This window comes from Drosophila ficusphila, unplaced genomic scaffold (assembly GCF_018152265.1).
Source record: "Drosophila ficusphila isolate 14025-0441.05 unplaced genomic scaffold, ASM1815226v1 contig_286, whole genome shotgun sequence".
NCBI lineage: Eukaryota > Metazoa > Arthropoda > Insecta > Diptera > Drosophilidae > Drosophila > Drosophila ficusphila.
Window position 1 is genome coordinate 3,124,417 of NW_025064189.1, and position 24,128 is coordinate 3,148,544.

Sequence of the window (24,128 nt, forward strand, 5' to 3'; positions counted from 1 at the left end):
CATTGGCATTTAGCAAACGGAAAATGCTTCGTGACCGCGGCAACCACATTGCACCGCCATCAGCATCACCACTACCACTACCACTACCAACACCACCACCACCACCACCACTACCAGCATTCGGATCCGCACCAGCGAAGGAATCCTTGTGGCGGCGACACGCGACACGCGGCATCCTTGCCAAATGCGGCACTTGGGCAGCTGGCGAGTAAATAAGCGTCATTCTCGCGTCCACCGTTGCGGGCACGTTCCAAATCCAAATCCTCGTCCAGGTCCTGTTTGGATGAGCTCGTAAATTTCTGGCCTGCAACCAGACCAGACCAGACCAGACATGGAGGCCATCATGATGACGACCCTGCCCAACCTGACAGCGGATGCTGCTGGTGACAGCAGCAGCTTTTGGCTAACCGGAGCCCTATCGCTCTCCGAGATTTTGGCCAACTCGAGCCACGGACCAACTGGCAACACATCCTCCGCAACGGGGAATCCATCGGCTGGATCCACCGCGGTGAATGTGGCCAAGGACCATGACAAGCACGTGAACGACAGCGTCTCTACGGGACTAAGGTAAGGGGAGGAGATCCTGTGCATATCCACTTGCCAGGATAACACACATTTGCGTGTTTTCCAAGAAGCCATCGCGATAAGCTCGGCTTAATTTTCTAGGACCCGCATTCAATTAGCTGAATGCATATGTTTGAAATGCCTTTGAATAACATATGCATAAGTAGTTAACTGCCAGGGGCTAATCCTCAGATTACTTGTATATAAGGAGAGCTTGCAGTAAAAGCTACTTTAAGATTATTTCTATTGGTTAAATATCCAATTTAACTGAACTGAACTGTTTATTGCTTTACCTAGAAAAGTTCAGCTTGAATAGAAACTCAATAAATTCAAAGCATAGTTAAATGTTCAATCGGTTGTTAAAAAAAAAATATGTGAAAACTTTTCTTATTCTCAAACTTTCATTTAAAGCATTTAAAAAAATACAAATTTAAGCAATCGAAGGCAAAACGTATAAAATATTTTTAAAAATTATATTTTAGAATTATATATTATATTTTTAAAAATTATATTATTCCCAAGAGTTATTTTTCTAATACATTTTCAGCAATTTGAGTTCATATCCCAGCTACATCCACTACCGGGACAAATACGATCTGAGCTATATAGCGAAAGTGAATCCCTTTTGGCTGCAGTTCGAGCCGCCCAAGTCGAGTACATTTTTCGTGATGGCCGCCCTGTATTGCATTATTTCCGTGGTGGGATGCGTGGGCAATGCCTTCGTCATCTTTATGTTCGCCAACCGCAAGTCGCTGAGGACCCCGGCCAACATTCTGGTGATGAACCTGGCCATCTGCGACTTTCTGATGCTCATCAAATGTCCGATTGCCATATACAACAATATCAAGGAGGGACCAGCTCTGGGAGATGTTGGTGAGTAAATAAAAATAATAAATGAGAAAATATATTATAGCTATAAAAATTCAAATGAACGTCTGTGAGAAGCTTTTAACTAAACAAATATTTAAGCAAGACAATCGGAAAGACTCTTAGAGAATAAATAAAACTGGTGTGCATATTTTAAAATGTATTTCTTAGTAAAGCATTTACTCTAAATTTTTAATAATTTAAAAGCACTTAAATTTGTATTAAAATATATTTCCTTATCGATTAAAGCTTTTAGTAATACTTACAAAAGTGCCCAAATGAAGGTTAATACATTTTTAAGTGTAGTTGCATCCGCATCGTTAAACATTTTTGTTATCCTTGTAAAACTTTAAGATTAAATCGTCAGACATTTCAAAGAGCAATAGCAAAAGTTGAAAGCCGTCACTTTATGCTTAAAGAGCCAAAGTTTCTGTTGACATGGAGCTTGCTTTACAAAGACCTTTTTTTGTTTGGGTTGCGACTTAAAATTGAGGTTGGCCGAAAAAACTAACCGACTTTCCGCCCGCAGCCTGTCGCCTGTACGGATTTGTGGGCGGGCTGAGTGGCACCTGTGCCATCGGAACACTCACCGCCATCGCACTGGATCGGTACAACGTGGTGGTGCATCCACTGCAGCCTCTCAGGCGCTGTTCCCGCCTGCGCTCCTACCTGATTATCCTGCTGATCTGGTGCTACAGCTTCCTGTTCGCCGTGATGCCGGCACTGGACATTGGACTGTCGGTGTATGTGCCGGAGGGATTTCTGACCACCTGCAGCTTCGACTATCTGAACAAGGAGACGCCCGCCCGGATATTTATGGCCCTGTTCTTCGTGGCGGCCTACTGCATTCCGCTGACCGCGATTGTGTACTCCTACTTCTACATCTTGAAAGTGGTTTTCACCGCCAGTCGGATTCAGTCGAACAAGGACAAGGCCAAAACGGAGCAGAAGCTGGCGTTCATAGTGGCGGCCATAATTGGCTTATGGTTTTTGGCCTGGTCGCCGTACGCCATCGTGGCCATGATGGGCGTTTTTGGCCAGGAGCGGCACATAACCCCGTTGGGTTCGATGATTCCGGCGCTTTTCTGCAAAACAGCCGCCTGCGTGGATCCCTACTTGTATGCAGCCACCCATCCGCGGTTTCGCGTCGAGGTTCGAATTCTGTTCTATGGTCGAGGGGTCCTACGAAGGGTCTCCACCACCAGATCCTCCTACATGACCCGATCCCGGTCCTCGTTCACCCACCGATTGCGAAGCAGCAACACTGGAGATGGGGGAATGGGGGATCACCGGATGGAGAACTACCTGATGAACAACAACCTGATGATGGTGCCCGAGGAAACGGAGGAGAACGAGGAGATCGTCGTGGTGGCAGAGATCAACCATTCGGTAAGCAGTGCCATGGAACAGAGTAAGTTCTAGGAAGGCACTTAAATCTGTAATGATATAAAAAAGAGGATTTCATGAATCAAGTTGAAGTAAGATATATAAATTTCATTCAATGTGGTTAAACTCCATTTTTAACGAGCTTAATTTTATGTATTCTTATAAAGAAAAAAAAACATAAAAAGTGGCTTCACCAAAAAAAAAAAATAAGACAGCAATGTAAATCTATTTAGTTAGAACTCCGAAAAAATATCCTTTTAAAATAATTGTTTTTTAGAATATCATGTATATATGTACAAACTTTCCTTATTTGCAACCAAATATTTATATATAAAATTGCTTAAAAGATATACAAGTTTCTTTTTCTGCCCCACAAATTAAATCAGCGAACACAAACTTTATTAATTTAGTTCTAATTAGTTCAATCCTTTCGGCGAAATAAACTTTTTCTCAAGTATAGACATTTCTTTGTTGTACACTAAAGTTTATCCTAGTTAAATCTGTCAATGCTCGCAGTCTTATTTAGTCTGATTGAAAGACGGCTAATCAAAATTGGTATGGATCGTCTCAAGTTTCCAAGGCAATGCAGACATCATTGTTGGACTAATCTCACTTATGTGTGGAAATAATAGTACCAACTAAGAGCGGGACAAACGCAAAGTAATTTCCCTCTCCAATAATGAAAGCCAATGGCATTGTTCACTGTGCTGAATGCAATGTCATTGATGGACCTACAATTGAAATCAAAATAATAAACAGAAGTGAAGCAGGGAAATCCGCCGAGCAGTGGGAAATGTGGGAAATTGGCAAGGAACAGTAGTAGCAACCACAGTGGTGATATTAAACATATTTAATGAGCTTATGTGATGTTTAGACAGCAAGAGGAGCACAGAAGTGTCTGAGTGTCCACAGTCGATAAATATGTGAGGCCTATTATGTGTGGAGGTCAAGGCAAGGTCCAAATTAGTACAAAGAGTGGGTGGACCTCAATAATACATAATTCCAGGGTAAGTCACTTGAAATCAAGGACACGCCGCGGGCTTTAAATGCTAACAAGCGGATTTGCGGATTATTTGTATTGTAGTTTAACTTTGGGGGAATACAATCGAAATCGATTGTGGGCTTCTTGAATTTCAATTCGATTGTGATGACAGCCGACAAGGAAGTTTTGTAAAATCACGACAAATTAAACAAATTGCGTTTGTGTATATCGATGTCTAATCCGTTGGCTCTGTGTATCTTATAGGTATTATAATAGATTGTATACAATGTCTACTCTTAAACCTAAGTAGGCAAACGACTTTGATAAAGTCAACGACGAGTACTTGTACCTGTAAGGATAACATAATATAAAGAGAGGGAAGCATTGTAACTAAGCCAAAAATATGTAACGAATTTATACTCTTGATACTTACTTAGCCGTATCATTTTATATATGTACATGTACGAGTAGATCGGGTAATGTATGGCCACAATGGGCTATAAAACAATGGTAGCGCCAGATGAATAAGTCTCGGCCAGCATTTTAATTACTAGAACACAAATTTAAGCCATTGTTGCGACAAAATTATATATTTCCTTCACTACGTGAACGAACAATGGACACTGCTGTTTGTAACTGTGCTCAAAATGGAATTGCAGAAAAAACCACAAAAACAAGTAGAAGAAAAAGAAGAAGAAGGGGGAAAAACAATGAGAAAAGCGGGGAAAAACCATTTAATTAGCATATTTAAAATGCACTTTGACAGCAATCTTGAGTGTGCATTGTGTGTGTTTCACTTAAGCAGCTTCTATTTAAATTAGTTTAGCTCAGTAATTGTTTGACAAGTACTTATGTTTATGTTATGGCGGTAATGTTGAAAACCAAGCAACTCGAAATAAATGTGTGAAAACTTTAAGCTAACAGCAGAAAGTGTGTTTTTAAGAGTAAACGTAAACAATGGGAAGCCCGCTGCCAACAGGTGCAAAGGAAAATAGTTCTGACTGGGTAAGTATAAAAAGTAAATAAATATAATATATATATGTATATATTCTCTGAGTTTGTATGAATGGAGAAATGAAGGATCCACGTGAGTCCAGTGCTTTTTTGCTGGACGCTGATAATGCAATGAGCGGTTACGCTGCGTATACTTAATATGCCACTGAGGAAGCCGCATGCATTTCCCGTTATTTTCAGCGCACCTTTTCGACCGAGAGAGCGCAGGCGAGAGAGAGCCGGCTACAGTGCGCGCCATGAGTGTGGCACCCACTGATACATGGTAGCCTCTCGTCAGCTGAGAGCTTTCCCCCTATTTTGTTGTTAGGAAACATTCGCCAGACAACGACGCCGGCGCCGGCTGCAAAGACAAGAGCAAAATTTCACACGCAGCATAACAATAATTTCAGTCGCGTTTTTCACGACCTGCCCGCGGTTGTTGTTCCAACAAAGTTTCCTCTTTTTCCGAACCAAAAACTAAAGCATCAAATCTGTTTAAACAAATCTGTGTTTATCGCATACACATATCGCAGATATTGAACAACTGCCCACGGACCTGTGAAGTGAGGAAATCGAAAAAGCCGGCAGAGTAAGAGGATAACGAGTACCAGCATCCCGGTGAACCCAGCCCAAGGAACTCCCGCATTAGGTTCGGTTTGCTTTTATGTACCCATTCCCGACGCTTTTCCTAAATTTTATTTCGATTTTCCAACATTTTTACGGAAAGAAAAGTGCCAGCGGGGCTCTGATTTTCGTTGTGTTTAATCTGTGTGCAATTGCAATTGGAGCAATTCCATTTAATTCGGTCTAATTCCCAGTATGTGTGCTTGTGCCTTAGCCCGAATAAATATTGACTAAACAAACGTCGAGCAGGCAGTGTTATTGCTTGTGATTTATCTCAGTGCAAAGCTAGCCACCCACATCGTTACAGGGCAGCACACTCCCTTACTATTGTGCACTGCAAAAAATTAGTATTTAAACAAAGAAATAACTAGATATTTTGAGAGAAAATAATTTATTAACAGTCTGCCTTTTATGAAAGATATTTCCCAATTTATAAAGTATAAAAAATACAACAAAAACTCTTAAAAAAACATTTTTAAAAATCTAAATATGGAATTAAACACATTGGCTTATAAGAACTTTAATTTATTTTTGTTTCCTAATAAGTCTAAATTATTCAGAGCATCAATACTAAAGTCCAATTTAATTTCCTTGTATTTAGCTTGTTACAACTTAAACAAATAGTACTTACAAATTAATTTAATTACACTGAATACGAAATTGTTTATAAAACTTGTTTCTCTGCATGTAAACACCATTAAATCGCTCGTCGAAGCTCATGTGTTTATGTATCCACCTAGATACGAAGGGAAGTTTGAGTGTTGCGTGCCTGAAGCATTCGGCTTCCCCGCATGCAATGCTCCTCACTAGTTCGTTTATCACCTGCTATTGCAACGGCTATTAGGGTCGTGTGCCTCAAATTTATTCTCAAGTTTAGGAGCCACATTTCCATGGCTCTTACAACTTGCTCGAGACTAGCAGACAAAGTGTCTGGCGCACTCCAACAAATGCCAACAAGAAAAACATCAACAGCGGCCCCGAATGACAATTGAAAGGGACACAAATGAGCATGCAAAGAACGCCACTCGACTGCATAGACGGCTTGCCTGGCGGGTGGGTGGTATTTCCCGACCCCCTCCCCGTTTTTCCCACCCCCGCCACCGCCACCATTTCGCTTTTTTCACTCCTCACACCCACATTACTCATACGACGCGATGCCCGTGCGACAAATACTTGTACAACAATGCCGGCTCAAGTGACGACGCGACGACTGTTGACAGCTTTACCGTCGCCCACCACACCGACTTTCAGTTGAAACGCTTGTTGTTTCCATAGCCTGAGGTGTTGTTTACACACAGCCATTGAGAGAAATGTGAATTTGTGCACGCGATTTCAAAGGGGGCAACTATCCGGGATAATACTCGCCCGGAATAGAAAGTGTTTGATTTTTTGCAGTCAGGCGTAGGAGGCTCAAAGGAAAAGCACTTCCAGGGGTTTAAAGTGCAAAGGTGAATCATAGCTTTTGTCGTCCTAAATTCGTTACGAAATCTGGAAACTCCCAGCAAGCAAGTATTGCAGCCAATCATTGAATCAATGTGTAAAGGGAATTTTTGTAAAAGAGCTTTGTTTATATATTCAAGGATAGTACCATAAATATTTAAGAAACAGTGCCATAGATTCACATTTAATTTTGCAAATTTCTTTAATCCATACTAGACATTTTCATTGGTAAAAGCTAAACCTAAAAGATATCAGAAATATTTTAGAAACAGTGCCATAGATTCACATTTAATATTCAAATTTCTTTAATCAATACCATACGTTTTCTTTGGTAAAATCTAAAGCTAGAACACAAGTTAAATTTAAATACCAAACGTTTTTACTCCCCCTCTGATATTTGATACATTCCCAATTTGACAAAATCAAAATGAAATTACTTTTCGAAAAAAATACTCCTGTGAAGGAACAGAGCTACAAAAAAGTTTGTCACAGATTATTGCATATTGAAGCATGAATTTGTCTTGCCACGGAATACATTAAATTTAAAGTCCTGTCCCTTTTGTGACCCAAATACGACCAGAGAGATTGATATAATAGGAATTGAAAGTTGTCTCCTTCCGCATGAGTTCGCACCTTTGACAAATTAAGGTCCTCATCCACACACATTTATTCAGTTTTCTGACACATTTGCGGGTCATTTCGAGGAGTTGTCCCGCAGTCCCGCATAAATTCGGTTCCAGCTGCGGAAAGTTCCGGGTTTTATTGTTTATGCCATATTTACAATGTTCCGTTCCCAATTTGAAATTCATATTGTATGCTGCAGTGAACTCACTCTTATGCTCAGCTAAGTTTTCAATACAATGCTCCTGATTTCCGCCGTGACGTCAATTGTAAACGGTCGCTTCCATTTGGCTTTCAGTTTCAGTTTGGTTTGGTTTGGCTTGGCCGGGTTTTTATAGGGCGATGTGGCGCAACAAAAGCAAGTCAGGAGCCCCCCAAACAGCGGAGGCAATCAAAACAAATCGAAATAGTTTTTCACTGGCAGCTGCGCATCGCAGGGCGATGTATTAATTAAGTTGAAGAACAGCCGCGCACAGAACTCACTCGAGTAGCACTTTTACTTTTTGTACCCTTTCCGAGGGTTTATTATTTTTAGCTATGGATTGCAGAAGCAACAAGGGGATTTGCCATTCTTACAAGGGCTTACAAATTGTCAATCGAATCGTTTAATTAATGATAAAAAAAATGTAAAGAGAATAATGAAATGAAATATATATTGACAATTAATTCGATGAACATACATTTTTTTAAAACTTTTCATAGGTCGAGTTACTAAATGTTCTTAAAGATATTTACAGGCATTTATTTTTTAAATTGAAAATATTTAACACTCATAAACATGGAGTTAGTACTAATAGTTGTGCAAAGAAATAAATCTATAAATGGTCTTTGAATTACGTTGACGTAATCTATAATTTCCTGTGTAAATAGTAAACTTATTTAAATTATAAAGAAATAAATCTATAAAAGGTCTTGGAATTACCTAATCTATAATTTCCTATAATAGTAACCTTATTTAAATAATAAACTACGTATATAAGATCTTCAATTTCTTAGGAGATTATTAGCAAGAAAGGGTATACAAGATTTCAGTTTGGAGAACTATCACCTCTGTTTGCTAGTACCTCTCATTGTTGTCTCAATTGCAGCGGCTGGCTTTCCCATACCAGGCCCATTCCTATTACCATTCCCATTTCCAAATCCCATTCCCGTTCCCATTTAGAATCCCATTGAGAGGGGCTGGCTCCGTGTCCGCACTAATGACCGCTCGCTTTGGCTTTTGATTTTTTGGCAGCCGTTGCAGCACGTGGAATGCCATTCACTGTGCGTAGAACCCTGTTCCTTTGCCCCTTTTGAGCGCCCCTGCAGCACATGAATTCATAATTGCATCATTTTTGGGAACACAAGTACCCGAGGATGTCATTCAGTCGGTCACTTGGCGACTGCAACTGCAGTTGCACTCGCCGCCGTTGCATGCAAATTTCGAATGTGAATCCACGAAGAGCCATGGCAATGCAATGGCAATGCGTCAACTGGCAGGCCTTCTCTGGGATAATTTAAAAAAGCACACCAATGCAATGCATCGCACTGCCAAGAGGGCGGAATATATTTTCTGTTTTCTGGGCACCTCTTTTTGTTTATTTTCATAACTATGCAAAACAGAAATAACACACTGACCGAACGCCAAATATTGAAATCTTTATAAATACGCGAATACCAATCGCACAAACATTTCCTTAATTGTATATTTTCTCAGTGTTTATCAATTTAAAGTATACTTTTGCTGGGCAAAAATTCGCCTTTAATGTCTATTAAATATTTTGTTTGGTGCAAAATCTTGGATCCACATTCTACAATGCACATATACAATTTATTGAATTCAGTAAATACTAATTGAAATGTTTAATGTTTAAATCAAACAAATTTGCATAATTCGAACGTTAACAGAAATATAGTCATTCAATTAAAGTTGATTTCGAATTATATGACTTGGAACAATTTGATTAATTAATACCGAATTCACATGTATGTCAATGGTGAATGGTGAATACATTAAATCGACAATGCATTGTCCATTTCAGTGGAAAACCCCGTCAATTTGCTTATCTAAAATGAGAGTTAAGGGAGATGTTAATAGGAATAATTTTCTTGATTTATGGCGACATATAATTGAGGAATTACAAAGTGCTAGACAACTTCCGATTGAAATATTTTTCCTGACGGTTACGGATGTGTAAATGACTTGATTGTTTACTATACCTTAAAAGTGAGTTGCTAATAAAACAAACAAATAAAATTTAAGAAAAGGATTCCATTTACGGATGTGTTTTTAAATACTATAAGAAAATATTATAAGAAAGTATTATTAATAACAACAAATCTAGTTCATTCACATCCAGCAACCTCACATTTTTCGAAAATTAATTCTTTACAACATTTTTTAAACATAGAAAATATATTTTCTCGTAATTTAGTCATAAATGTGATGACCAGCCAGCTTTAAGCTTAAAGAAGGGATTGAAAAACGAAACCAGCTGAGGACATATCATTAGCCAGTTAGCCTTATCAGTATTTGCGAAATGTTCGACATCACCTGGCTGCCCACCGCCTGCGGATCCCTGGCTCCGGCTCTAATTCCGCCGGCCCACATCGTCATCCTGTGGTACTTCTGGGAGAACTACGCCAGGTACGTGGACAGGCACTTCTGCACCTGCTCGTGCTGGGACACCGTCTTCAAGGGACCCTACGAGTCGGGCGTGGCCGCCTACAAGCACATGTACTTCAATGCCACGCCCAACAGCTTCAAGATGTGGATTCTGACAGTGTTCGCCGTGATTGCCCTGTACGAGTGCATCAAGAGGCTAATCGCCCTGATCCTGCAGCAGCGCGTGCGGTACTCGATGCTCCTGCTGTTCCTGCTCTCGATATTCTCGCACTACTACGCCTGGTGGGCGTACATCAACTACTACAACGACGACTACTACAACCAGTGGAACCACCAGCTCTTTTTCACGGTAAGTTGTAATCGAGTACACTGCGGAAAAATACAGCAAGCAAGGTGAATAGTAAAGTAAATCACCAACAAGAGATTAAATTACAATTCGATATAGAACGTGATACTATTTAGTTTGGATTTTAAATTCATGCTTAACAATATATGATATTATGTATTGGTTTACTGAGAATCCCAAGTTTTCAACATTTTTTTGAATTTTTTTTTTTGATTTTTTTTCTGTGTACAATTCAGGTGGCAACTACAAATCAGAAGTCAATGTCAAATAACCCATCTACGTGCCATCATATGTGTCCTAAGCCTGCTACCGGTCATCCATAATTTATTGGCAAAGTTCGTCCTGCGCGAGTGCGCTCCAAACTTGCACAATATGCGCTCCAATTCGAACACTTTCCCGTTCAATTTTAGTTGAATTTTCGCACTTGTCCCGCACTAGACCACCATTCACCATCCAAATCCATCCATTCCAGCAGATAGCTGGATAGCTATTCATGGAAATAGAAGCACGGCTAAGTAATAAGTTTCAAGAGCAAATCCATCCATCCAGCCAAAGTTTAAACTTAAAAGTTTATCCCTGCTAATGAGCGTTTCGCCAGTGGGCTGACCTAAAAAGTGGAAATTAAAAAGGGCCTTTAGCTAAAATTACACGAGTGTGGTCAGCGCACAATTTGAATATTTTTATATATAAAGAATAAATATATGGGTTCGGTAACCTTAGCAGCCAAAATAAAGTACATACTTTGCTTTGAACTCTTTAAATATTCCTTGATTTACTTTTAGATATTACAAATGGTTTCCCTCACAATTAATTTTTTTAAATTTTATAATTAGTAATAAAAATATAAATTATTGAGCTATAATTGCATTATAGATTGAAATTTTTATAGGCACAGTTTAAGCCCACAAAATGTTCTATATTCTAAAGAAAGTAGTTTCGGCAATTTAAAATATATAAATAATTATTATTTTTATTTTGACCTACTAGAGATATTTTCGTACCTGCCTATTTAAGAGATCCAGTACTAACTATGTAAATGTTATAATAAATATTATTTTTCAGATAACCGAATTATTCTCAACGGTTCTGGTGATGCACTTGGCCAACACCACAAACGTGGTCACCCCGAAAAAGGTTTTCTGCATTGTGGGCATCGCATTGCTGCACATTCTGGCCAGCAGCTTCGACCAATTTTTCATGAATGTGGTGCGCGGCGAGGGCTACGCCCACCAGATAGTGCGGGATATTGGATTCATGATTCCGGATCTCCTCCAGCTCTTCGTCCCGGTCTGGCTGCTCCGGCAGACCCGTCGCGAGAGCTACTGCACACGGCCATTCTACCGCGATCGCAATCTCTACCGGGACATTGTGGCCATGTTGTGCCTGGTGTCGTTGCTCTTCGTAATCTGCACTGTTTTGTGAGAGCGGATCATGCTGAAGGTCTACGAGGAGCGGTACGGAAAGATTGTGCCCATGCAGGATGCGGCGGTGCAGCTCTTGAATCGCTACCGGATGCTGGCCAGCGGAAATGTGCACAACTGAAGGCGATGGCGATAGCTTCTGGTACTGAATGGATTGTGGGTGGACAATAGCGGCACTTGACGGCTGTAAGTGCGGAATATCCTGTATTCCTGTAGTATTTTCTATTTTCATTTAACGTTTGTGATAGTTTTTGTTTCGGTTGAGAAGATGAGAGATGAGTTAAACGACGAGCATATCGATAAGCGTAATTATCAACTAACCACGGTACATAATCAATACAACAAACTGTAATCTTCCATTTAGAACCGTTGACCGATGTTAAGTGCATTATCATTAACCCATAGTTGACCTTAGGTACAATGTAGTAAAACCGGTGCTGGGAGTCCCAGGACTAAGCGATTAGATGGGTATCATCCCCATTAGATACAACGATAAACAGTTATTACAGACGTGCATACATCAGTAGATTAGTTATGGAACAACGATGCGAATACTTAATATTAATTACGGATTGTGGAAGCACAGACCCACCCAGTGTTATACTACCTTAACAAGTTACACGTGACTTAGACTGTTGTTAGATAATAACAATATTATACATGTTCGCCACGACAAACCAAAAAATATTCCAGTACATCTAGTAGAGGAACCACAGACAAAATAACAACAAATAGAGAAAAAAAAAACCGAAACCGTAGTAATCAAAATTAGCGTTATACTATATTGTTACGATTAACTTTACATGAAGAAATCAAAAACATGCAAATATTAATACTTGGAATAGCCTATACTTATACACATATATATTTTAGTATACAAAATTATATTGAATAAACTTTAAGAGACTGAATATCCAGTAGTTTCCTTAGAGCTCCAGAACGGTGAGTCAAACACAACATTTTCAAGTATTCGTAGTTTTCTTTTATTGAAAGATAAAAATTTTAATTTCTCATTGTCTCTTTTTCGTAATTATATATATTTGTATAGAGCTATATATATCTATATACACATACTAATGTATATTTGCAAATTTCAAGTCAAGACGTTCAAAATGTATTTTCCAAAAATACAATTTGTTTTTAATGCTTTGTGTTTCTAAAGTAGCCGATTTTATTTAGCCACAGAATAATTATCGGGTTCTCTTGTGTGTAAATTAGAAGACATTTTAAATTAAACGTATAGCGAGAGAAACATATTAATATTAATGGAATGTTTGTTGTATGCACTCGCGCGATAAAAGTACAAATTATTGGCGGTTTCGGTCAACTGCTCTGGAAGCAGCCTAAAATAAGTTTTTAACTTAATTTCGCAAACAAAAAGTGTTCATAAAATTAACTAAAAATGGACGGTATTCTGTGACTATTAAGGTTTACAAAAATTATAAGGTGAAATGCCGTCAGACAGAACCAAATAATACAAAAAATTCAACCAACCAATTTGAAATCAATAATTTAGCGATCATCTGCGCAAAACAATTGGCAGTGCATGGAAAAGTTCTTAAATATTCTCTGTCTGTAATGTGAGACTTTTCCGTGTTCATTTGATTTTCCATTTTATAATTTTTTTTTTTGTTTTTGGTGAGTGTGAATCGTCGCTGTTGCGTGTCTTAGGCGATTTAAAAACGATTTGTGTGCATATATTGCGACAGGCTTAGATGAAGATCTCTGTTCGCTTCCTGACTTGGTGGCCAGTAGTTGAGTGCAGGACAGCATCGTCGGGATCGTCGGCTCCATCGGCGCCTTGATCCTCGTGCGTCAGATAGTCGCCTTTGTGCCGGTGCAAGTAGCGACCGATAAGGAAGAACATAAGGATCAGCAGCAGGAAGAGAATCACCAGCAGACCTGAAATAACATTTTAGATAAATAGTTTGTCTCAAGCGGAGGAAACCGATTACACTTACATGCCAGCAGCACAGAGTCTACTTCGTTGTATGCCTTGCGCAGCTTCTCCTCATCCACTAAAGGTGGTGGCCTAGTCTCGATTTCAATAGGCGGATGCGTCACTGGCTCAACTCCGCAGAAATCTTCCGTCAATTGAGCTGTAACATATGAGATTAATTAATATAACTTCTTAAGCCTTTCCTTAATTTAATACTCACTGCCCAACGACTTGACATTCTTGGGTGGATTCTGCTGGAACATCAACTTCAGTGGGTAAATGTCATCGAACTGGACTCGCGACACACAACCCACGAAGCCATCTGTCATTGACTCATTTTTGCCAATGTACATGTACTGAATGTTGTTGAACTGAGCATCCGCTGAGGCCTTAATATCAAAGTTGTACTCCACCGGCTCATAGTTGTCGACCTTCAAGACCACCGTGGATCCACCGTTTTTGCGCATGAAGTGCATGTCGTGGTACTGACCCAGACCAAAATGTTTTTTCGGGAATATGATTTCCTGTCGCTCAAAGCCAAAGTCAAATACGCAACGCAAGTGACCTGCAAACAAAAAAGTATAAGTAAAGTTCATTTAATGCAACAGTGTTTAAAGCAATTTACCAGAATTCGATATCTGAATGGTCAGATATTCGCCAGTTAAATTGGAAGAGAAGCCAAGCAGGAAACCCTTGGGAATGGTGGTGGTGAAGCCAACGCGAATATTCTCGGCAATGGTGGAGCGGAAGGAGCCCTCGAACTCGTAGCGAATAATCGAACTGGAGCGTAAGTTGACACCAATCTCTGCAATAATCAAATGCAAATTAAATAAGATACAATACAATGGCTATTTGCAATTACGAACCATCTGCGCAAATGCGTCCCTTGAAGGCGCTCCAACGGCAATCGCAGTTGTAGCCATCGTAACGCTCGATGCAAGTGCCATTGTTCAGGCAAGGATTCGACTCGCAACGACCCACGCAACCGGTGCTGATGCCGTACAATCCACGCTTGGAGTAATCCTTCAAGTCAACCATCTTTCCGTTGAGCAACAAAGCTCGGATGCAGCCCACATAACCATCGCGATATTCGGTGGTGGCGCCAATCACTAGATCCGAGGTTAAGTGAAGAGCACGCACTGGACCTGGTGGCTCTCGAACCTCGGCCTTGATGGATCCATCCACCACCAGACGAGCTTCCTTTCTGTTGCGCTCCACACTCACGGTGTGCCAGTTGTTGTCGTTCAGGTGATAACTGGTGCCCACATTAACGCCCAGTGGACCACTGCCCGCCTGGTATTGGAACTGCAGCTTGTTGCCGCCAATCAGACTCAGCTTAATGTAGTCCGTGGGTCCAGTGGCATGGAACAGCACAGAGTTCTCCTGCGTGGTGCGGAACTCCAGGTAAATATCGCCAGAGTGACCCATATCGAAGGGTGGCAAGTTAATGGAGGCATCGGCAATGCGGAAAGTCACCACGTTGCTGAACAGGTCATCACCCTCGCAGCGCAGTGGTCCCAGAGTATAGCGACCCATTTTCTCGTCCAACGGCGTTCCAGTGTCGCCGAACTTCACAGCGCGCACAGGAAGGTACTCCTTCTCCCGGATATCGCCACCATCCTCCATCCACTCGAGACTGTTTGTGTCGCAGTTGCACCACTTTGTGGGATCGTGACACTTGCCCAGGATTCCACACTCGCACTTACGCGATCCGGGAAGAGCTCCAGCCCAATAGTCCATGGGTTGGTTGTGGCGGGAGATCCACCACGAAAACGGACGGAAGTTTCCTGCCTCAGCTGGATAAAAAATGTCAATATAATACTGATTTAATCTGCGAATATCCATTAATACACACATGGCGAGTTGAAGAGTCTGGAGGAGCGACAGGAGTAGCTGAGGCGCTGCCAGCAGCTGTGGGAGCGATTCAGCAGAGCTTCGATTTGCAGTTGATTGGCATCGTACATGATGGACTGCTCAAAGGAGCCCGGTTCCTGGAAGCCATCCACCGTTGTGGTGTGCTCCTGGCTGTGGCTGAGGGTGGTAATCACACGACCATCCGCTGCAGAAATATTAAATAAAAATAATCAATCAATGTCAACAATGCAAAAAAAAAAAAAAAGAATACATGCAAACTAGTTCGACCGTGACAAATTGTAACTGAAGTATAGACTTCGTTTTGTTTGTTTTAAACGGGGAGTTAAAACAATGTTTTTATTATTTGTGCCATCATAATTTGATTGATGAGTTTTCTTTTTAGTTGGAAAGTTTGGTTGGACACAAGCAGACATGAAATATTAATTTGAATATGAAGTACAGGGGTTAGACAAATAAAAACAGTAGCACTTTTGCATATAATAAAAAGCAAACTAGCATATGGAATACATTGAAATTGTAGAATGCAATATTTTCATTTTATATCTTTATATTTTATTATTTTATTGTCAAACTAAATTGGCCTTTTATTTAGGAAATTAAAAATGATATAAAATTTCATTTTTAAAATTTAAAATGTAGTTCATTTAATGCTTTATAGTAAAGATCCATTAAATTCACACAGAAGTAAAAATTAAACCCCATCTACTTACAATAGAACTCGCAGGTGACTGGGAAAGGCTCCAGAGGACCACTGCCATCCACATCGAGGTTCAAGTTGACACGCTGCTGCACATGCTGCACATTCTTGAGCGCCAGGCAGGACAATGGATTGTTGGCTGAGTACACAACATTAAACAATAAGTCAAAGGCATAATGGGTAATCGGTTATGAGGACTCACAAGTATGACAAACTGCTCCGGCATAGCCTGTGTTCGCGCAGTCACAGAAGAACTCCCTGGAGTTCTGGTGACAAAGACCCTTGTGCTGGCAGGGATTCGGATTGCAGCGATCGATCATCTGGCAGGCATCCACGACCACATCGTCGCCGCAGCAAACCTCCTCGCCCTTCACCCAATCCTGGGGTAACTTGTAGTTTCCATCCACCGAAATGAGGCGCATGCAGCCCACGAATCCGTTCTTGTCCTTTCCACCAGCGATGTAGTACTGTGCTCCAGTGGCAATCTGCAGACTCTTTGTTGTGGTCATCGGCCGTTGGTCAATGTTCAGGATCAAGCGATTCTTTTCGATAGAGATAACGAACGAGTGCCATTTGCCGTCATTGAACGCTTCGTCGTAGTTGTCCAGAATGATGCGCGCCTTGTCCTTGGCCTTCAGATCAATCTTAACTTTGCCAAACTCTAGGAAGACCTTGATGTAGCCGCCGGAATAAAAGTCGTGGTGCACCATTACTCCAGTTTCCTCGTAGGTGCGGAAGTAGAAGGAGACATTGAGGCGCTGGGAGTTTTCATAGCCCTTCAGGCGAACGAATGACGAGCGGGTTGTAAAGGTCACCGGATAGATTGGCGGCGATGGACACGCGTTGATGGTGTTAACCTTCTGGAAGAGATATGCCTCGCCCAGCTCGTAGCTGTCCCTCATTCCTCGAATGAAGTTGGTGGAATTGAAGTAGATATTCTCCAGGCAGCCGGAGAAATTCTGCTGGACAATCAAGCCCTCCTGGACATTGGGCACACCGCCAATATACAGATCCCGATTGAGATTCAGCCTGCTGAACTCGCCTTGAATGCGTCCCCGAACGATTACACGGTCCACCGAGAAGATAATATCCCTATGGTTCCTGGAGATCACCACATCGTGCCAAACATTGTCATCCAGCAGACTGCCCACCGACAGCGAGGTCATTATCTGCGATCCCAGATCGAGATTCAGCACCATCTTGTTGTCCTTAAGCTGCAGGGCGTAGTAATCGCCCTGGGTGCCCCGCGAATACATCATCACTCCGTTGGCAAAGGCCGTCTTGAAACGGAATCGAATGGACTCCTTTGTGGAGGCAATGGGCTCCCGCCGCAGATCGTAGCGCACCAAGCCAGTGCCATTGAAGTATAGGTTTTCAGCAACTGCAAAAGCAAGTATATTGATTAATCACCAGGAAAATCCAGTTGATGACTAAACAACTCACTGTAATCGCAGCCGTAGAGCTCAACTCGCATGGAAATGCGATCGTGCCACCGCGTGGGATTGATCCTCACCCACTGGGCGATGATGGGCACCTCGAAGACGTTGTAGTGAATAGAGTTGCCATCGGAGTTTCCCTTGAACATCTATGATAAAATTTAAAGCACTTATTAATTACATATTTAAAGAATATAGTGATTAGTGCTTAGTTAGAATTAAAAGCATTTATATACCCCGCCAACTTTCAAGCCAGGTTTAGTTGTGTTTTGTGGTCTTAGTCTAGGTTTAGTCACAGTACCTGCGGCTCGCTTGTGGGATTCACGAACGAGCGCCAGAACTCGCCATCGTCCGAATACTGGACAATGTACTCCGTCACGAACTCATCCGTGTGAATGCGTCCCATTGTGGCGATCTTACGCACCATGCGCGGATCCCCCAGGTCGAGTGTTAGAAAGTGGTTATACGTATTCTCGACCGGTGTCCAAGCAGCGTTACCTGCACAAGGTGCATTAGCCAAACCAGTTAGTAACAGTGTCAGAGTGTGGAAAGGGATCTGGATGTGATCTACACAGAGTGTTCTACAGGACTAGTAATCAAACAAATAACAGATGCATGCGGGACATAAAGGTATACAGAAATCATAAAAAACCAAGCACAAAAGCAAGCAATTGTATAAATGGATTGATGAAATGATAATCCGATTCACAAATGAAAGATTTACCCAGCCACCAACGATTATGTTTCACACAAAGAGAAAAACTTAGATGTTTGAATAAAAATAGAGTTTACATTTCTATTAATATTCAGAAAAAAATATATTATTTCTAATTGGTTTATTATTTTAGCAAAAAGTGTATCAGCTGACAAAGTTCTTCAGATTAGATTCTTTTTTAGAGTTTATTTAGAAGTTAAAATTATCTTTTTCCATTTAAGAATGTTATAGTGATAGGGATTTAATTATGAATGGTATGCAATCGAATACACAAACATTTTATATCGAATGTATAATACATTTTTTCCAGTGCAGTAAACCAAACCAACCACCAAGCAATTCCATTTCAGTTTGGATTAGAGACACAATTTCATTCGAGATCGATTGTTTACCTTGACATTGCCGCCCGGCTCTTTATAGTCGGCAAACTCTAGATCGCTTATGCCATAGCTAATGGTGTACTCGGTGACGTACTCATTGCTATGGGGTCGTCCTTGGAGGGCGATGTGCGTCACGTTCCGCACCACGCCCAGGTCAATAATGAGACGCTGGTCGAAGTCCGAGTTCTTCGCGGACCACGAGGTGCCAGCTGGGGTTTTCAAATGGTGGCGATGGGATGGTGATGGGCAATAAAAGGAAAATAATGAATTTAAAACCAAACGAAAGCAACATAAAAATTCACATAAAGGAGGGGATACAATGGGAGGCCTGCTCTATAAAATTGGTACAATTTAGAGTTCAAAATTGCCTAAATCGCCTAAACCGAGGGTGTTTCCAATTAATAAACCATAATTTAGGGGCGAATCCGATTGACAGCTGCAAGTGGTCCAGGTCCTTCAAAACGAAATGCAACCCCCTGCCAAAAATGAAAGGATTTCGCATTTCGTAATCCCGAGGGTTGAGTTGGTGTCAACACAAAATGGGCGAGCTCTTAAATGCTTGAGCATAAACAATTGCGACCGCGTGCCTTTGTTTTAATTGCAATCCGCGCCAAATTGCAAGCAGGTGTGACAAAATAGTGTGAGAAGGGCCAGACTGCAGGGATTTCTCTATGGGAAAACCCATTCCCCAATATTTTTGTGTTCCGCATTAAAGTTTCCTTTGTCCGCGACGTTGGCAACGTGCATATCATAGCCAGCCATCGTTCCCATCGATAAAACTTTCGGGAATGCCAAAAATAATTCAAATAAACGAGCCGAGCAGAGCTACCCTTGCGGATAGCTATCCTGTTGGCGCATAAATTCAACCAAAACCAATGTCTGGCCCCTGTCTGAGTCCCATTACGGGTTCCTAAATTTCGGTTTATGGCCTTTTAAGCATATTTCCGGCTTCGTTTCGTTCGTAGACTTTGTTTATCCAGTGCCAGGCAAACAACAAGCGATTTTTCCTGGGGTGAGCGGCGCAACATGACAACACAAGGATTACAAATTATTCCAAATTGGGCACAAACGATTGGAAAAATATAAATGCGTGTTTATTCTATGGATAACAAGTCTGTTTAAGGATCTACGATCTATTCTTTGTTTTTTTGCGATCTCTTATAGGGTTTCAGCAGAGCCTTTCGGCAGTAGCTTTGCACTTCCTCCAGTTCGGATTCCGGACTCGTTACCAGAAGTTCCTCAATTCGCAGAAATTTGAATCTGCCATGATCGGGAGGCAAACAGTTCCGGAAAGCAATGGCCGCACAGTACTCCTCCTGCAGTAGATGCTCTTCGAAGTGCCAGTTATCCATGGGTTTGTCGTGGCATCGCAGACTGGTACCGACCAAAGGAGTGACCTTCTCCTCCAGCGGGTGAGTGGTGTCCACGGAAAAGCTGATCTTTTCCAGATCCACTGTGATGCCAACTCCCAGCTCCTTGACGTAGGCCTCCTTCAGACACCAGTGTCGCATGAAGGCCTTCACTTGTTCCCGTTCATTATGCTCCACTCTGCATATATGCTTCCATTCCTGGGCCGAAAACTTTCTGTTCATCAGGCGAAAGAATTCTGCCAGGGACTTGCCACCACTATACTCGATCTTCATAACATCGGCGCCGATTCCAAAGTCTGGATCGTTAGCTTCTCCGATAATCCCGGCCAGGAGCACCATATTTCCCTGGTGCGAGGCATTGAAGCTGAGAGGTGGCCCATTGATATCCTCCCTTACCCAATAGGGCTTTCCTCTAACATCACGGGCGAACTTCACTTGGTGCAGCTCCAATCCACTGCATGTGCTCACATACTTTCGCATCAATAGTCGACCAATTAGCGAGGACAGAAAGTCGTCGATGAAGTGGAACTTCATGAGGCGGACACGCTCTTCCGGTTGAATCAGGGCTACAGCTTGACTCAGTTGAGAAAGTGTGGGCTTCCAACTGGCCAGGTCAAAAGCCCAGCGGGTGCAGATGTGTTTGCTCATTTTATAACTATCTACTTGACTTTACAATCATTGTTTCTGGGCGTTTTCGCTTTGCAATGTTTTTGCCCATTCGCTGTTTGTATGGCAGTATGGCCACAAGTGGAAAGAGAATAAATACCCCAGCGATTACGCTTCATAAATATACTACAAAAATACTGAGCTGTGTTCCCGTTTTAAATTTCGATTCTCAAATCTTAAAGTTTGTGAACTTTATAAAAATTATATAAACTAAGTAAAAAACATGTAAATTATAAAAAGCCTAATTTATATTTCTAAAATAATCAAAAAACAAAAAACTTTCAAGACTCACAAAATTGTAAACTACATAAATATATTTCAATGTCGTTCTTACTAATTGATTTGCTACAAACTCAATAATAAATAACGAAATATTTCTTAGATTTAAGGCAGAATTTTATAAAAATAATTGCTAATAAAATAAATTAAAAGCAGCTGAACAATAAACAACAATTTATTTTTAATTATTAACGATAATATGACTCACCATTTAATCGAGCTTTGTCGGGTCCTCGTTCTGTAAGCGATGAAGTTGCTGTAAGAACAGCTCTTTCGAGGAGCGGTTGATTGCACTCATAATCGGAGAAGTAATCCGTAAAGGCGTCTGAAAAAATAAACAAAATCGATCTATAAATATCCGGGATTCCGTGACCCATAAACAATTATACATTGTTGGGAAAAAAGTGAACGCAAACTGTCACGGACGTAATTAAAATTGAGATACGAAGAATCTGTTTGGATGGCGGCCAATAATTTTAAGTACTTCACTCGGGCCATAATCGTTCCAGTGGCCTCTTTTTATGGACCCATAAATAAAGCCACATCAGTAAGAAAAACGTAAACAAGCTAAGTCCAGACTGAGACTGAAGGATAAATGTTTGGCAATATTTATTTACTTATGCCATTATTTTATAATTATACTTCAAAATAATTGATTCTTATAGAAATTCTAATGAATGTTGCTCCATAATGTATAATTATGTATGTAAGTATGTAAGTTAAATTTACTTAAAGAATTATTTAGGTTCTACTGTGAAAATCAGTGCAGATTCTTGTCTCATATTTGTACCATAATATTTGCTGGCGACGAGAGTCCTTTGGCCCCTAGGATCCGTGACAATACGGATGTGGGGGGCAGGTCGAGTCGGAAATCCAGACAATTGCCCCTGTCTGTTGCAACCCCCAAGAAATGTTTTATAATGGGTGCAGCAGGAGCTCCTAGGCAAACACACTGCCACTTTCCTCAAACACACTGGATGGCATGGCAAAACAACCCTTGCGAGGTCATTCGGAGTTCGTGAGCACTTTAAGCTGACTTTGAGCCTTGGAAGGAGTGGGAAAAATCAACCTGATAAGCCTGACAAGAAACAGAGCGTAACACGCACGACAATCTCTAGGTAAATAATCAATACTTTTCGAAGCAGCAAGTTTGAACTACTTTTCCGCCACATAGTTGCACAACGGTAATGGAAAAATAAATTGAACAGAAAATCTGTCTAATGTTCTCAATAAAACTATATGACGAGGTCTGGAAAGGCAATTTCCGCCCATCAGAAGAATCTCGAAGTGCGAATGATGCTATTTTCGGGGCAATAAGAACTGAAATAAATTATGGAAATCGACCAAAGACTGAGGATATATGTCGGCTGTCTGCTTTCGACGCTTCAAGGCGCGAAAGTGGCAAACTAATTGCGTGGCATTGTTTATTTTTAGTCATAAAAATGTTTGCATATGATCTTTGGTTTGTTTATTTTCCATGGAACGGGGAAAGTCAGGGGGAAAATACTTCAAGTCTGTTGACATATGGAAGCGATTTGATAAAAGCACGTGTTCCGGCAGCATCTAAATCAGCAGATGCTTTTTCCGTCGCATGCGCATTGAAAAAGCCGGATAAATAAGAAAAAAATGCTGAGATGCCGCCGGCAAACTTTGGAATTGTTCCCCTGAGAAGCTCCATAAAATTATCAAAAAAATTCTAATTCAAAAAAGAACGAGTAAAAAACGGGCGTTGTTAAGCGTAGGTTTTTGTTTTGCCACCGCTGTCCGTAAGCAACGTTTTGATCGCTCTCCGGCCCGCTCTTCCTCTCACGATCAGAAAGAGCGAGTTAAAAGCGAAGCACTGAGCAAAAGAAAATGCAAGAGCGAGTCTTCAGCTTTGGGGAACACGCCCAAAATGTTGGCTTACAAACAATCAACGTTTTATGTCACAGTTTTCTTACAAAATTTAACTTAAACCGTCTAAATTCTTGGGTGAATCAACTTAAAACACCGTTTTTACCTGCTTGTACCGGTTTTATGCCGTTATTGGCCAGCAATAAGAGGCATAACAATCCAAACTGAAGCGAAGAAAATGCTGTTTGCGCATAGCTCCTGGGCGGCCTCATCTTGGAGCCTTTTGATATAAACTTCCGCGAAACCGATTTATAAACACATTTATCTTATTTCCAAGAAACGTTTCACGAAATGCACTTTACAGATGGAAAAACCTCAGGGAAAAGCTGATGTTTTATAGCAACGCGTCAGGGCTGTACGAAATTCTTCTTTGCACTATCCGCTTTATTTTTTTTAACGGGCTCCAATATTTTGTTAATTTTTCAGAAAACCCTGTTGCACTTAGTCTCCAACGGATCACGCCCACTTCGAAAGAGTTTCGTTCGAATTAGGAAAATAATTAACGCGGATGACACACGAACACTCCACTCTGTCTCGCTGTCAGTGTGACCGTGGCGCAAACGTGTCAACTTACCATGGGACTCTCAGCTAGCCAAGTCACATAAAAAAAAAAATACTAGAACAGAAAACTATCGTTTGTTCTGATTTTTACTTTCGCCATTAATTTGCAAAAATTAATAAAGTTATTTTAACTTTAACAAATTTCGTTTATAAGAAAAATGCAATTACTTTCCGTATAAATTTGCGAAAATTAGTAAAACTTATTTTTTTTCATAACGAATTTTTTTTCATAACAAATAGACAATATCTGCTCTGATTTTTAGTTTCGCCATGAATTTGCAAAAATTAATAAAGGTATTTTAATTTTAACAAATTTCGTTTATAAGAAAAATACAACTACTTTCTGTATAAATTTGCGAAAATTAATAAAACTTATTTTTTTCATAACGAATTCCGTTTGGAACAAAAATACAATATCAGCAATTCTTCAGTACAGACTTTAAAAACAAAAGTTTAAGTCCACATTCA

At 40.8% G+C, this 24,128-nt stretch overlaps 4 protein-coding genes and 1 long non-coding RNA gene across 8 annotated transcripts; 2 read left to right on the forward strand and 3 right to left on the reverse strand.

Moving 5' to 3' along the window:
* Positions 1 to 230: 230 nt before the first annotated feature.
* LOC108089316 (opsin, ultraviolet-sensitive) lies at positions 231 to 4,696 on the forward strand. Its single transcript, XM_017187492.2, has 3 exons — positions 231 to 567; positions 1,112 to 1,437; positions 1,961 to 4,696. Exons 1-3 carry the CDS (start codon positions 332 to 334, stop codon positions 2,851 to 2,853), a joined length of 1,455 nt encoding a protein of 484 aa, XP_017042981.1. The 5' UTR covers positions 231 to 331; the 3' UTR covers positions 2,854 to 4,696.
* Positions 4,697 to 5,184: 488 nt separating this feature from the next.
* LOC108089482 lies at positions 5,185 to 12,760 on the forward strand. Of its 2 annotated transcripts, none has more exons than XM_017187760.2 (3): positions 5,185 to 5,441; positions 9,892 to 10,431; positions 10,665 to 11,235. In XM_017187760.2, exons 2-3 carry the CDS (start codon positions 9,997 to 9,999, stop codon positions 10,749 to 10,751), a joined length of 522 nt encoding a protein of 173 aa, XP_017043249.1. In that variant the 5' UTR covers positions 5,185 to 5,441; positions 9,892 to 9,996; the 3' UTR covers positions 10,752 to 11,235. The 2 variants fall into 2 exon arrangements, with proteins under 2 accessions (XP_017043249.1, XP_017043246.1); XM_017187757.2 differs by lacking the exon at positions 10,665 to 11,235 and adding an exon at positions 11,491 to 12,760 and having other exon boundaries at positions 5,188 to 5,441.
* LOC108089483 lies at positions 7,138 to 8,120 on the reverse strand. Of its 2 annotated transcripts, XR_001771286.1 has the most exons (3): positions 7,961 to 8,120; positions 7,689 to 7,901; positions 7,138 to 7,596 (listed from the first exon to the last, which is right to left on the reverse strand). It is a non-coding gene; the product is annotated as an uncharacterized LOC108089483 (long non-coding RNA). The 2 variants fall into 2 exon arrangements; XR_001771285.1 differs by having other exon boundaries at positions 7,689 to 8,120.
* A 180-nt stretch (positions 12,761 to 12,940) lies between the features above and the next one.
* On the reverse strand, positions 12,941 to 23,662 carry LOC108089480 (neurexin-4). Of its 2 annotated transcripts, none has more exons than XM_017187755.2 (12): positions 23,206 to 23,662; positions 21,415 to 21,531; positions 18,098 to 18,294; positions 17,804 to 17,945; positions 16,563 to 17,741; positions 16,374 to 16,499; positions 15,644 to 15,847; positions 14,655 to 15,584; positions 14,414 to 14,593; positions 14,009 to 14,353; positions 13,811 to 13,948; positions 12,941 to 13,751 (listed from the first exon to the last, which is right to left on the reverse strand). In XM_017187755.2, exons 1-12 carry the CDS (start codon positions 23,309 to 23,311, stop codon positions 13,561 to 13,563), a joined length of 3,855 nt encoding a protein of 1,284 aa, XP_017043244.1. In that variant the 5' UTR covers positions 23,312 to 23,662; the 3' UTR covers positions 12,941 to 13,560. The 2 variants fall into 2 exon arrangements, with proteins under 2 accessions (XP_017043244.1, XP_017043243.1); XM_017187754.2 differs by lacking the exon at positions 18,098 to 18,294 and adding an exon at positions 18,904 to 19,100.
* LOC108089481 (L-aminoadipate-semialdehyde dehydrogenase-phosphopantetheinyl transferase) lies at positions 19,964 to 21,388 on the reverse strand. Its single transcript, XM_017187756.1, has one exon. The coding sequence runs from the start codon at positions 20,907 to 20,909 to the stop codon at positions 20,025 to 20,027; it is 885 nt and encodes a 294-aa protein (XP_017043245.1). The 5' UTR covers positions 20,910 to 21,388; the 3' UTR covers positions 19,964 to 20,024.
* Positions 23,663 to 24,128: the final 466 nt, after the last annotated feature.